The sequence below is a fragment of the Fukomys damarensis genome, unplaced genomic scaffold, assembly GCF_012274545.1.
Source record: "Fukomys damarensis isolate Sample0158 unplaced genomic scaffold, DMR_v1.0_HiC HiC_scaffold_15, whole genome shotgun sequence".
NCBI lineage: Eukaryota > Metazoa > Chordata > Mammalia > Rodentia > Bathyergidae > Fukomys > Fukomys damarensis.
In genome coordinates this window covers 16,604,844-16,619,985 of record NW_022900927.1, presented here as the reverse complement: position 1 = coordinate 16,619,985, position 15,142 = coordinate 16,604,844, and the positions used below count along the sequence as shown (strand labels likewise).

The 15,142-nt window shown below is 37.3% G+C and overlaps 1 protein-coding gene across 8 annotated transcripts in view; it reads left to right on the top strand.

The window, feature by feature from the left end:
* The window catches only part of Dnm1l (dynamin 1 like), a 69,511-nt gene that overhangs the window by 43,165 nt on the left and 11,204 nt on the right, over positions 1–15,142 (top strand). For all 8 annotated transcript variants that reach the window (XM_010628518.3, XM_010628517.3, XM_010628516.3 and 5 more), the window contains 6 exons: positions 992–1,078; positions 3,305–3,467; positions 6,516–6,636; positions 7,668–7,799; positions 8,991–9,197; positions 14,887–15,007. In XM_010628518.3, coding sequence (XP_010626820.1) covers positions 992–1,078; positions 3,305–3,467; positions 6,516–6,636; positions 7,668–7,799; positions 8,991–9,197; positions 14,887–15,007 — 831 coding nt within the window. The remainder of the gene's footprint in view (positions 1–991; positions 1,079–3,304; positions 3,468–6,515; positions 6,637–7,667; positions 7,800–8,990; positions 9,198–14,886; positions 15,008–15,142) is intronic.

Genomic DNA, 15,142 nt, shown 5'->3' with positions numbered 1-15,142 from the left:
GAGAGAAACAAATATATCTATATATAAATATATATAGAGAGAGTCAGATAATGACATTGAAGCATTCAAGTATATAAAATAGAAAAGTAGTTCACAGTAATCTAATAAAGCAAATGTAAGTGTTTAAGGGACTCAGCATAAAGAATGTTTCAAAAAAAATTTCTTGGGAAATTAGAATTTTCAGTAGGTTAATAAAGAGAAATATAATGTGGATAAAGAGATGAGAAGACAAAGGGTAAAGAAGACTGTACAAAGCAAGGGCTGAATAATACCTCAGAAGTGTATTTTACATATAGGTAACTCAGACCCAAACCTGTAGGAGCCAGTGGTGAAGATGGAGTCTATAATCTTAGTTCATAGAAGTGAAAATGCAGAGGTCCCATTGTTTATATTCTTACTGTTTGAATTTAGGGATCTAAAAATTCAGATAAATTATCTAAGGAAACCTTTAGTGTACAGTCTTACCATTTGGTATGCAGAATCAGGAACCAAACTGATTTGAAGAACTTATCTATTTCTTACTCTCTGAAGTTCAGAACATTATAATTTGAATAATGAAGGATAAGGGAGGGTTTAGCTCAGTGGTACCACTGCCTGCCTTGCAAGTGCAGGATCCTGAGTTTGATCCCCAGTACCCCAATAAATAAACAAAAATTTTAAACAATGAAGAATTTTTTCATTTGGTGCTGTTTACATGTAAGAAATGGTATATACACAGAATCAAGAGAAACGAGTGAAATAAATGGAGAGGAAATCAGTGGTCTATATTAATGGCATGGGGTTGGATATGACTGTAACCTGTTGTTTGGCTGGCTGCCTTGTGTGTTTTGTTAGGTTTCGATTGGTGAACATTTTTAGGAATCATGGTTTCCTTCATACTTGGAGAATATATAGTCTAAATCATATGTGTAATGAAGTTGTTATACTTAAGCATTTCAAGCTTCATTGAAATTTTAATATGGTTTTAATATATTTTAAAACTTATTTTTAGGGAGTAAGTCCTGAACCAATTCACCTTAAGATTTTTTCACCCAACGTTGTCAATCTGACACTTGTGGATTTGCCAGGAATGACCAAGGTGAGGAATAGCTGTTACTCGTGGGTTGGGCTATTTTCGCTTGAACAAGTAGTGTTTTAATCCCATTTGAGGAATGATGACCTGCTTGTTTCTGCATCAGACTTGCTCCGTCGTAACACCTTGTGGATTGGTCCTTTCTCCTTGAAAAACTGCGTGGCTTCCAGGGCACCGCACTCTACAGTTGCATCTCCAGTCTCACGGGCTATTCTCTCAGTCTCTTTTGCCGGTTTCTTCTCATCTCAGTGTGTAGAAATCAGTTTTTGGACTTCTCATCATCCACCCCCTGGATAATTTATTAAGTGACATGCTTTAAATGAGTGAGTTTTTGTATGTTGATAACATTTAAATATCCCCAGACTTGTATATCCAGTTGACATGTACTCTTAAATGTCTCATAGGCATTTAAAATGTAATGAATGGTTCTAGTACCAGATTCCTGACTTGTTCTTCAGTTAGATTTATTCCTTCTGTAGTCTTCTTTTCTCAGTAAGTGGCAACTCCAATCTATCAGTTACTTAGCCAGAAAGTTTGTAGTCATCCTTGACATTTCTCTGTCCTTCATTGTATGTCTTGTCAGCAAACCCTTTTTTCTTCAGAGCCTTCATACGGAAGTGTATCTTCAGTCCTTTTTCACTTTTTTATTTTGAGGCAGGGTTTTGCTAAATTGCCTGGGCTGGACTTGAACTTGTGAGATCTTCCTGCTGCAGCCTCCCAGAGTGCTGGGATTATAAGTGTGTGCCACCACTCCCAGCTCTTCTTACCTTTACAATATATCTAAACTATCTTGTCTGAGGTACTTTCTTAATGCTGGGACAGATTGCCCAACAGCCACACCTCAAAGGAGGAACAGTTTATTTTGGCTCATAGTTTTTAGAAAATTCATACATAAAAGCTGGCTCCAGGACAAGAAGAGAATGGTGGAAGATCTGGTGGAGGAAAGCTGCTCAGGGCATAGTAGCTGGGAAGCAGAGAGAAGGGAGACACACCCTTCCAGGTCACCCCTGGTTACCTGCTTCTTCCAGCCAGCCAGTGCGCCGCCCCCTTCAGCTCTGAACAGTGATCTAGTAGCCTCCCAAAAGCCCAGCCTCTGAACACATGAGCCTTTTGGGGGGACCTGACAGTTGCATTGCTGCCGTCCTAAGCTAGCCATTATCATTTCATCTGGATTAGTACAATAACAATAATTAACAGGCCTTCTCCACTGTCTGTTCATAACTAAGGAGCTGTAATGCTGTTACAGTGAATATTAGGTTGTGTCACTTCCTGGCTCACGATCCCTCCAGCGGCTTTCCATGTCACTGAGAGTAAAAGCCTACATTCTTGCAGAGATCTGAAGCATCTACTTGATATATCCCTATTATTTTTCTAATTTCTGCTCCAGCCTCCTGCCCTTATTCACTCATCCTGGAATGCTCTTTTCCCAGATACTGTGTTTCCCTAAAATAAGACCTGATCAGAAAACAATACCCCAATTAGCCCATCTTCACCTTACCCACCATCACTGCTTTCTTTTGGGGTGTTTTAAGCCAAGGAGCAGTTTAACAGAAATACATTTTGTTTGTTTGTTTGTTTATCTGTTTGGTACCAGGGATCAAATTCAGGTCCTTGTGCTTGCAAGGCAGGCGGCAGAACCACTGAGCCAAATCCCTGGCTGGGTAACTCTTACAGCCTTTAATTTCTGCTGTTTTACTCAATTGTCATTGTCTTGGTGAGGTCTTCCTCATTTAATTTGAATAGAATTTTTTAAGCAAGAGTTTAAAATGGTAATCCTCTCAAATCATCCACTAGCCTCTTGTTCTGCTTTGTTTCGATACTCCTTTCTATCACCTGGATACTGTGTGTTTACTCTCTGCTTCTCTCACTAAAACAATCTCCAAGAAGACAGAAATTTGGATCCTTTAAAAAATTCACTACTTCTGACACATAACATATGGGGTATCAATAAATACTTGATGCATGAATGGATGAATCTGTCTCTAGTCAGTCAGTACTGACTTGTGTGAACATAAGATTATGTCCAGTAAACATGTACAGAAATAAACTTTGGATTGTAGGAGGAGTTAACATTTTGAGACTTTATATATTGCCAAGCTTAAAAGTACCACTATAATATATTTTTAATTTCTTTATTTATAAATGGATAAATACCTGTATTCTGTGGATTGTGTGGGGCAAACAGCTGTTGATTTTTATTATTAGTTCCTTGCTCATCTCTGTTTGGTTTAGGTGCCTGTAGGTGACCAACCTAAGGATATTGAGCTTCAAATCAGAGAGCTCATTCTTCGTTTCATCAGTAATCCCAATTCCATTATCCTCGCTGTCACTGCTGCTAATACAGATATGGCAACATCAGAGGCGCTTAAAATTTCAAGAGAGGTAGATCCAGATGGTAAGGACAGTTGTGAATATTTAATATGGAGTTTTCATTTTTAAGAGTATCTCCAGTTAAAAAAGATTTTTTAAAACAATGCAGTCCTATTTTTTATAAAATTTCATACAGAAATTTTATTGGAAAACGTTATTAAATTGATAGGCTAGCCAAAAATATTTCACATAATGTCTTTTTTTTTTAATAATTGCCTAAAGATTTTAGCAGTAAAATGACTTTGTAAAAAAGATTCCTTATCTTGTGTAGAGAAAATGATTGAGGTTTTAGAACAGCCAACTTTTTAGTATATGCTCTACCAAAACGAGCATAGGTGGTGGTAGTGGTTGTTTGTTTGCTTTTCGGTACTGGGGATCAAACTCAGGACCTTGTGCTTGAAACGCAGGTTCAGGGCAGGTGCAGTGCCACTGGGCTAAATCCCCAGCCAGAACAGCCAACTTTTAAGGATAAATAACTCAATGAGTGTTTAATCAATACAGATTATTATGACATAGGAAAGAAGTACAGTATTGTACATTCTGCAGAAGTAGAAAACATTTAGACATGCTCAAGGCATGGAATGGCAAAATTATTTTGCGTAACATCCATATCTCTAAGAATGAATTCATACTGTGGGTCTGTGATCCTTGACTGATAACATGTAAGGATCCCTTAGTCTCTGTAAAGATCCAGCTTGTAGGAAAGTGGTTTTTACTGCTCTGATAAATGTTCTCTGTCCTGTAAGGGAGCCAAGTCTTTCCATCTGAATATTTGGAAATTCTGAAGGGTGTATCATATTTTTCTTTTCCTGATTTGAAGAATTTCAAATAAAAATCTTACAGGAAGAGTCAGTGCTTTAGGATGCCGATTAAAATTTCCATAAGCAGGGCCATTAAAACTTTTTTCATTTTCAAGTTTTAAGAAACTTTTTAAGGGACCAAGGATTTGGCTTAGTAGTTCCACTGCCAGCCTCGCAAGTGCAAGGGCCTGAGTTCAATCCCTGGTACCAAAAAGAAACTTAAGAAACTCAATATGATATTCAATTGATACTCATTTCAGTTAGATAAAAAAATAAAGTACCAGCTGGGCATGGTGGCTCATGCCTGTAATCTCAGCACTTGGGAGCCTGAGGCAGGAGGATCGCTGTGAGTTCCAGACCAGCCTGGGTGACATAGTGAGTTCCAGATCAGTCTCAACTACATAGTGAAACCCTGTCTCAAAAAACCAAAAATCAAAAACAAACAAATCCACCAAAAAGCTTACATTTTGTTATTTGAAGTAAAATATTAAGCATTTCATTTGTACTGACAAAAGTGACCCTTGAGCCATACAGGTGGGAGTGTTAATAAAATATTTATTTAGGATGGTAACACAAGATAAATCATGCAAGAACTTGGTAAAAAAAAGAATATAAGAAATGGTAATTGATGCTGCCAATTAAAAAAAATTGTAAATCATTTTACCAACCAAAAGTGATAGAGAAAACTGTGTCAATCTAAGCATGGACATGGTTATAGTTCATCTTTTGGAATTCAGTGGCAGAGCCTGCACTCAGGAGCAAAGAATTAAAAAAAAAAATCATATGAAATGGGCTGGGGATTTAGCTTAATGGTACTGCACCTGTCTTGTAAGCACAAGATCCTGAGTTCAAACCCTGGTACCAGGGGGGGGAAACACTAAAAAAACAACGTGAAATAAAGTGATACTTGCATAGTAAATATGATTACATTTTTTATCTAGTAATTTTAGTCTGATAATACATAGTAAGGAAATAATTCAACTGAGTATTATTCACAGTATTAAAGATTTAGAAGCAATTTAATGTGACTAGCAATAAGTAAATTAAGATGATAAAATATGTAATTAAAAGGGATGATATACATTTGGAGCAGTATAGAAAAATACTCAACACACAGCACACAGGAGGCTGAGGCAGGAGGATACCTGAGTTTGAAGCCAGCCTAGGCTGCATAATGATTTCAAGACCAGGCTAAACTATATGGCAAGACCCTATTTCTCCCCTGCTCCCCTCCCTCCCTCTTTCCCTCCCCCCCATGTAAAGTCTTCATAAATTGATGGCAGGAATGATATAGGTACTTTTAAAACAGTATGGGAAGTTTTTTTTTGTTTTTTGTTTTTGTTTTTGGTACCGGGGATCAAACTTGGGACCTTGCACTTGCAAAGCAGCTGATGGAACCACTGAGCTAAATCCCTGGCCCCAGTGTGGGAGGTTTTTACAACATGAAATCAGCAGTCCCATTCCTAGATATCTACCTATGCTAAATGAGAACTAGTGTTCATATAAAAGTAATATGCAAATGTCTATAGCAGTTTCTATTCGGTATTCATAGTTTCCAAAAACTTCAGATAGAAACACCTAAGTTGTTTCTTAAATGGGGAATGAATACCCAAGTACTGTACACCTGTACAATGGAATACTACTCAGCATTAAAAAGAAGTGCACTATGGACATACCCAACAACATGCATAGCTCTCACATGTGCTGTGCTGAGTGAAAGAAGCCAGACACACAAAGCTATATACTGTACAGTTCCATTTATATACCATTCTTAAAGAGCCAAAAGTAGTAACAGAAACGGGTTTGACTGTTAGCATAAAAAACTGTAAGGGGCAGCGGAACTCTTGTTTTGAGGCAGTAGTGACACACCTTTCTGCAATAGAGCTCAGGATGTAGCTCAGGAGTGCCTGCTTAGCATGCCCAAGGCCTCGGGCTCAATCCACACCACTGACCAAAACAAACAAACATCACCAAAAACTCTTTGTGCTAAAAAAAAGATAAATTTCTTTAAAAGTTAGTTTTAAAGCTGATTTTAAAAACTGCATGTGAAAACATTTTACAATTATACATGATGTTTAAAATTATTATTTTTAAGTATGTGTAAGCAAAGGTCAGAAAAGTATTATCTAAATGATGGAAGAGGTAATCTTAGGTAGCATAGGTGAAAATTTTCCTTTATTAATACTTAATGACTTTAATGAATCATTTTCTTTCCTTTCCCTTCCTTCCCCTCCTCTCCCCTCTCTCCCTTCTCCTTTTTTTGCGTTGGGCAGGCCGCAGGACCCTGGCTGTAATCACTAAACTTGATCTCATGGATGCAGGCACTGATGCCATGGATGTGTTGATGGGAAGGGTTATTCCAGTCAAACTTGGAATAATCGGAGTAGTTAACAGGTTAGCAATCAAGAATGGTGTCAGAATTGCAGCACTCTCATTTCAGAGCAAGTCTTGATTTCTAAAATCAGTCTGAAATGTCATACTAGCCTAGTTCCCTCCTTTTCTACATTGTTGGTATTGCTGAAGACTTTACTGCTCTGAAGGAAGGAAACAGATTCACTAAAGCCTCTCGTGAATATTTCTAATGGAAAATGTTTCCTAAGTAAGCAGTGCCACAATGTGGAAGATAATAGCCATGCTCTAAGTATTCTAGCCTGTTATTTAAGCAATTGTCTGAGAAGGGTACTGGATAAGGAGAGAAAAATGATTTGATTTGTACCCAATCAAGAAATTTTAAGGATTTTAATAGATTTGTTTAACCTGTAGCATTAGTGATGCTGTGCATTGCCAGGATGACTTGGAGAAATTTTATTAAAGTTATCTTAATTAGAGCTGGGGTATTTAGCTCAGTGGCTCCACCATCTGCCTTGTAAGCACAAGGTCTTGAATTCAATCCCCAGTACCAAAAAAAAGGTCAATTATAAATAGTGGTGCAAACTATTATTGTCTAATTGTGTTTAATTCCAGCTGTTTTCCTTTTCAGGCAAGGATATGCTATGATACTGCTTTTGTATTTGTACACAATTGGTCTTCAAGTTAACTTAATTATTTTTGGTAGAAATAGTTGCCTTACCATGAATTAAAGGTAGCTGACTAAGATAGTTATATTTTCTACCTGTCTTAACTGCTTTTGAGTATAATAATGGTAACAGTGAGGCCTACACTATTCAAGCCTTAGTTACCTTATGAGTCATATCTTTCAGATTTGAGCTGTGATACTTAATATGTGGTGTTGGGTAAATTAATCTCTTAGAACCTCCTTGCTATAAAATAGGATGATTCCTATCACACAGAATTACTGTGAGAATTCCATAAAACAGTCCATTAAGGGAGAATACCTAGTACAGTCATCATTGACAGTATCATTTAGGGTAGAGGGAGGATGACAGTTAACTTTAGTCGAACAGTTCTGTTACTTTTCACCCTAGGAGCCAGCTAGATATTAACAATAAGAAGAGTGTAACTGATTCAATCCGTGATGAGTATGCTTTTCTTCAAAAGAAATACCCATCTCTTGCCAATAGAAATGGAACAAAATACCTCGCTAGGACTCTAAACAGGTAACGTTTTTTAACTTTTGGAAATGAGACTTCTTTATCTACAAGTGTCAGAGACATGTTATTCGTGTGCAGGCACTCGTGTTTTTACACTGCTCCTTATAGTTTCACTTCTATTTTCTGTGTAGTGGGTTCTTGTGCAGTAGATAGCTCTTATTTTCATGGGTGAGGTTTACATCATGTCGTCTAGGATGTTTAAATGAATTTTAAAATGTTTTAATAAAGATTTTGACAGCTTAGTTTTGAGGTTATAACTAGATAACATGGCTTCATTTCTACGTGTATTTAGGGATGGAATTAAGATTTATACTTTGAGCATGATCTTTTTCATCTATTGTAAAGATAAGTTGATGAAACCAAAATTATATAGGTGAACTGAGTGGCCTTTTTGTGGTAATTGCAAGAATATGAAAATAATTTGCGTATTTTCTAGCAATCTACAGTTTGATGGGTTGAAGGCAGACTTCAGTAACATTGACCAAAATATCTTTGTTTTCTTTGTTTTTCAAGACTTAGTTATCTCTCATCTGAGGTTCCTTTATACACTGCTCTTGGGAGCCAGTATTTCTTCCTGTCTCACAGCCACTTGGTAGAGCATTGAGCACTTCTGACCAGAGGTGTGGGTTTCCCCATACACTATATTCTCTTATCATTCTCCCTGGGCGTCCGCTACCAAGTCGGTTTTGCCGCTGCTAACCTAGACGGACGGCATCAGCCCCACAAGACTGCTCCTCTACTTCACGTGCAGGTTGCAAGCACAGGTGATGCCTGTGCGTCTCAGGGTCTGGCTGTACATCAGGGAGCCCGCACAGGTCCAGCCATAAACACCGTCCTGTTTCTGTGGCAGCTTCATTACACAGATTGAGCACATCACTGCCCACTGGTGATCAGCTCGGCCTCCGGCTGAACATCGTACCCTTCTGATCACACCTGGTCTTTCTGGTGAGCAGCCCTCATCCTGAAGCTCTCCAGTGACCTTAGTATGTAAAAGTCACTGGAGAGCCTGGGGCAGTTAGGAACTAGTGTCAGGAAATGTGGAAGAAAGAAGAAAATGATATATACATAATTGCTTTTTAATATGACACCTGCCAAAAATAAATTCTTTGAAAAGTTTCATCCATTATTTGCATTTTAATCATCTGGCTTGCTTGGAGTGTCAAAATAAAGCTTTACCTTCAAACTGTCCTCTGTTAGGTTACTGATGCATCACATCAGGGACTGCTTACCCGAGCTGAAGACGAGAATCAATGTTCTGGCTGCTCAGTATCAGTCTCTTCTGAACAGCTATGGTGAACCCGTGGATGATAAAAGTGCTACTTTACTTCAGCTTATTACCAAATTTGCCACAGAATATTGTAACACTATTGAAGGAACTGCAAAATATATCGAAACTTCAGAACTGTAAGTAAGACATTTTTGTATTTGGTTACCTCTACTGCAAAGTATCTTGTGTTAAAAGTGTCTTTTAAGATTATCTGATTGTGATTTATTACTTATAAAACAGGAATTTCTCTTTGTAGAATTGAAAGGATGTTGACAGGTATTTATATAAAAATGTTTTATAGTCTGAAACAGTACAAATTTGGGTTTTTTAAAATTACTATTTTACTCAATAAATATTTAAAAATTTTAAATTTAGCTTTTAAAATATTTGTTTCTTTAAAGCTGTAATTGTTTATAAAAACTTAGGAGATGCAAATAAGTAAAAATAAAACATAAACAAGATTACTCTTAATTTTATTAGCCAGAGGTAATTCCTAAATTTAGCACTGACCTAGACATTTTTCTGTGCATCTGTAAGACATAATTGACTGCTAAAATAAAATCAAAAGTGGATTAAAGAGCTAAATATTAAAATGGGAACACTAAACTTTATGGAAGATAGGTAGAACTCTCGAAGACATTAGCATAGGAAAAGACTTTATGAACAAATCCTCAGCACGAGAAGTAGTACAAAGAATCAATAAGTGGGATCTCATCTTATTAAAAAGCTTCTGCACTGCAAGAGAAACCACCAGCAGAGCTAAGAAACAACCCACAATGTGGGAAAACATTTTTACCAGCTGTTCCTCAGAAAAAGGTCTACATCTAGAATATATAAAGAACTAAAAAGAAATCAGACCCCCACAAATATAAAGACCTAATTCAAAAATGGGCATCTGAAATGAACAGACATTTCTCAGACAAGTATGAGTATATATGAATATATATGACTATATGAAAAAATATTCAACATCACTGATCATTCATTCAAGAAATGCACATGAAAACAACACTGAGATTCCACCTCATCCCCCAAAAAAATGGCCACCAATAACAAATGCAGGCGGGGCTCCATTGTTGGTGGCAGTGCTGAATGGTGCAACCACTGTGGAAATCAATATGGAGATACTTTAAACCACTAGGATTGGAAGTCCCACTTGACCCAGCTATCCCTTTGCTGGGTAGCTTTCCAAAAGAATTAAAAGAATCATACCACAATGATATATGCACATCCATGTTTATAGTGGTACAGTTTGTAATAGCTAAAACTTGGAAACAGCCCAGTTGTCCATCAGCTGGAGTCTGGATAAAGAAGATGTGGTTTTTCTATAAAATAGATTACTATTCAGCCATAAACAGTGGGAAACTAGAGACATTTATAGGTAAATGGATGCACCCTGAGGCCATACTCTTAAGTGAAATAAATAGGACACACGTGTAAATACTGAATAGTTTCTCTGGTGTGAAAAATTAAAAGTGTAAATAAGGTTCAAATTGTATAATTGATAATGTGAAGTAGGAAGAAAAGGGCTAAAGGAGTAGGGGAAAGGAAAGAAGGGAAAGGAAAGAAAAAATATGAGAAAAGGAAAAACATGGAAACAAAGTCTTTGTAAATGGGGACAGGTGGAGGGGGTGAAGAGAGGACAGGGGAATGGGGAGAAAATAAGAACCAAGATACATCACATAAAGGTACAAGATCCCTATGATGAATATAACAACTAAAGACATAAATGCCTGCATTATACCTCTTTAAAAATCAGATGCTAGCCAGGGATTTAGCTCAGTGGTACTGCTGCCTGCCTCACAAGTGCAAGTTCCTGAGTTCAATGCCCAGTACCAAAACAAAAACAAAAAAAAACAATCAGATGGTATACATTACTTCAAAATTATTTCTTTTGCTCAGCATGCTACAAACCACTTTCTAATATTATATACTTAATTATCAGTCTGAAGATTTATGTGCATCTTTGCCTTTTAGGTACACCCTAATTTGTTAAACCAATCCCCTACTGTTGGATAGTTTTTTTACAATTCCAGTAGTCCCTCCTAATCTGCTGGAACACAGTAAGACCCCCTCTGGGTGTTTGAAACCAAGGGTGCACTGAACTCCACTCTTGTCTACTAGCATTGTGATACCAACCAAGGCAGCTGGTCTTATAACTAAGATGGCTCCTGAATGACTGATGGGTGGGATACACCAGACAAAGGGATGATCCTATCTGAGGTAGGACAGTGGGAGATTTCACCATGCTACTAGGTACAGTGCACAATTTAAAACTTACAGACTTGTTTAGTTTTAGAATTTTTCCTTTTTTTTGGTACTGGGGATTTATCAATATGGAGATACTTTAAACCACTAGGATTGGAAGTCCCACTTGACCCAGCTATCCCTTTGCTGGGTAGCTTTCCAAAAGAATTAAAAGAATCATACCACAATGATATATGCACATCCATGTTTATAGTGGTACAGTTTGTAATAGCTAAAACTTGGAAACAGCCCAGTTGTCCATCAGCTGGAGTCTGGATAAAGAAGATGTGGTTTTTCTATAAAATAGATTACTATTCAGCCATAAACAGTGGGAAACTAGAGACATTTATAGGTAAATGGATGCACCCTGAAGCCATACTCTTAAGTGAAATAAATAGGACACACGTGTAAATACTGAATAGTTTCTCTGGTGTGAAAAATTAAAAGTGTAAATAAGGTTCAAATTGTATAATTGATAATGTGAAGTAGGAAGAAAAGGGCTAAAGGAGTAGGGGAAAGGAAAGAAGGGAAAGGAAAGAAAAAATATGAGAAAAGGAAAAACATGGAAACAAAGTCTTTGTAAATGGGGACAGGTGGAGGGGGTGAAGAGAGGACAGGGGAATGGGGAGAAAATAAGAACCAAGATACATCACATAAAGGTACAAGATCCCTATGATGAATATAACAACTAAAGACATAAATGCCTGCATTATACCTCTTTAAAAATCAGATGCTAGCCAGGGATTTAGCTCAGTGGTACTGCTGCCTGCCTCACAAGTGCAAGTTCCTGAGTTCAATGCCCAGTACCAAAACAAAAACAAAAAAAAACAATCAGATGGTATACATTACTTCAAAATTATTTCTTTTGCTCAGCATGCTACAAACCACTTTCTAATATTATATACTTAATTATCAGTCTGAAGATTTATGTGCATCTTTGCCTTTTAGGTACACCCTAATTTGTTAAACCAATCCCCTACTGTTGGATAGTTTTTTTACAATTCCAGTAGTCCCTCCTAATCTGCTGGAACACAGTAAGACCCCCTCTGGGTGTTTGAAACCAAGGGTGCACTGAACTCCACTCTTGTCTACTAGCATTGTGATACCAACCAAGGCAGCTGGTCTTATAACTAAGATGGCTCCTGAATGACTGATGGGTGGGATACACCAGACAAAGGGATGATCCTATCTGAGGTAGGACAGTGGGAGATTTCACCATGCTACTAGGTACAGTGCACAATTTAAAACTTACAGACTTGTTTAGTTTTAGAATTTTTCCTTTTTTTTTGGTACTGGGGATTGAACTCCGGGCCTTGTGCTTGGGAGGAAGGCGGTGGCACCACTGAGCTAAATCCCCAGCCTTATTAATATTTTTGTACCATCATTGACCTTGGATAAATGAAACCTTGGAAAGTGAAACCATGAGCAAGTCTGGCTGATAAGTGTAGCTGAGGTGAGGACTACTTGTGCATATGCCCTTGGCGTGTGCATCCATGCCAACCCTAAGGATGAATGGGGGGGCAGAATTACTAGACTAGAGGGTATAGCATCCTGCAACACACTAGTAGGGTATTGCACTGTTTTACTACTGGCACTATGGAAAAATGTCAGTTTCTCTTCATCCTCTTTTTTTTTCCCCCATTCCTGGCTGCCTGTCCCTATACCACATTTATAAAAATGTTTTATTTTTTGAATAATTAGACTTTCATGAAGTTGAAAAAAATGTATGGGGATGTCTCATGCTTGTAACTGTAGTGCAGTAACACAAGGAGAAAATGAACATTAGGACAATCCACCGAACTTATTCAAACTAAACCCATTCACCTACACTCATCTGTGTATATATGCAGCTTTTGCATGACTTAGGCAGTCTTTCATATAACTTACCTCCACAGATTCAGGGTATTTTACTAATTATTGAAGGGTTATTGTATGTGTGGTTTACTGAGGGAAATGTGATTACAGTGGACCTTTAAGTTTACTGGGCATGTAGGTCAAAGAAACATGAGGCTTGAATAAGTGGCAAAAGTATGATTGTTTTAATATTTATTGTTAAATATAATACATGTCTAGAAAAGTGTAACATCTGTGTGCATTTATATAAATTATTAATCAATGGGCTGTGTCCACCTAATCAAACTTTCAGAACACTGAAGAGAGACTATTTGATTTCTCTCAGTTTGGGAGAGCTGCATAGTTAGGGAGGTGTCTGAATTGGGCTCTGAATCTGGGAAGGTGGTAGAGGAGGACATTTTAGGCTTGGGAACAGCACAGAATAGTGCAAGATATGTTTGCAGAATGGCACGTACTGTAATGGGAGATAAGGCAGGAAAGGTGCCTAGAAACAAGACTGTAAAAGCCTTGAATATCTTGCTCAGAATTTAAAGACTTTATAAAAAATACTTTTGATCAGAAGTGTAACCTGTTTTAGGATAATTCAACGAAGGGAAAGGTTAGAAGAAAAGAGACCAGTTACCAGTAATTTTAACAGTGTAATTTAAGTGTGCAATTTAGTGGTTTTAGCTACATTTACAGTGTTGCCCAACAATCACTGGTATCTAGTTCCAAAATTTTTCCTCACCTCAAGAGAAATCTGTGTCTTTCTTGCAGTTACTCCTTGGTTATCTCTCTCCCAGTCCCTGGTAACCTCTAATTTACTTTCGGGGTTTGCTTATTTTAGATATTTCACATAAGTGGAATCATGCAGCCCCCTCTTGTGGTTGAGTTATTACAGTTAATTACCTTTTGCCTGAACTACTATACAACAGTATTGATGATAATGGTGGTGAAAATAGGAAGGAAGGTTTCAGGAGACATTATAAAAGTAGTTGTAGAATTCAGCTGGACTTGAATAAGAACACAGAAGTGAATCTCAGAATTTCTAGTCATTAAACAAGATGGGAAATACAAGGTGCCTAATACTGAGGTCAGGGGATTTCTCTGAAGCAAAAATAGGCAAACAACCATTCAACAGGTAAGAATGATTTTTACATTGTAAGTATAAATATTCCTAGTGTAAAAATGAAAATAATTCAGGGAAGAGCATTTCATGACATCTAAAACATAAACTGCACATTTCAGTGTGTGCTAGTGTTAGTGAAACATAGCTGTGCTTATTTGTTTACACATCTTGTATGGCTGATTTTGTACTTAATATCAGTCAAGTAGTCGCAAAGAGACTGTACATCCTGCAAACCCTAAATATTTACCACCTGGCCCTTTTAAGGTCAATTTTGTAAGTCAGGAGAAACAAAGTACTGTTCCCTGTCTTTTAAGGAGCGCATAACCTTGCTGAAGACACTAGGGCAGAGGGAAGATCTTTTTTAGGAATTTATGTCCAAATAGTTATTGAGTAAACAAGTATATATATATACCTTTCATGGAAAGACTCTTTTTCTTTTAAAACAAACACTTCAGAAAAAATGGTTCATTATGTGAATGTAGTGAAATAGAAGTGGATGAAATGTAATTGTTTATGAAGGGTCTCAAAATGTTATGCTCAGAGCTTAGGAGAAAGACTAGCTAGTAGGTTCCTTCTCTTCAGTAGTGGAAGTAACCATATACTTCATTGCCTTTCAGATGTGGTGGTGCTAGAATTTGTTATATTTTCCATGAGACTTTTGGCCGAACCTTAGAATCTGTTGACCCATTAGGCGGCCTGAACACTATTGACATTTTGACTGCCATTAGGAATGCTACTGTGAGTATGCTCACCCATTGGGCTTCATAAAAACGAGATTAAAGCTTTTTAAACTATTACTGTCTTTTTCATTAATTATAGTTTATTTTGCTCTTTTAAATTTAGCAGTGTTTTTCATGAAAAAAAGTCAGTTTA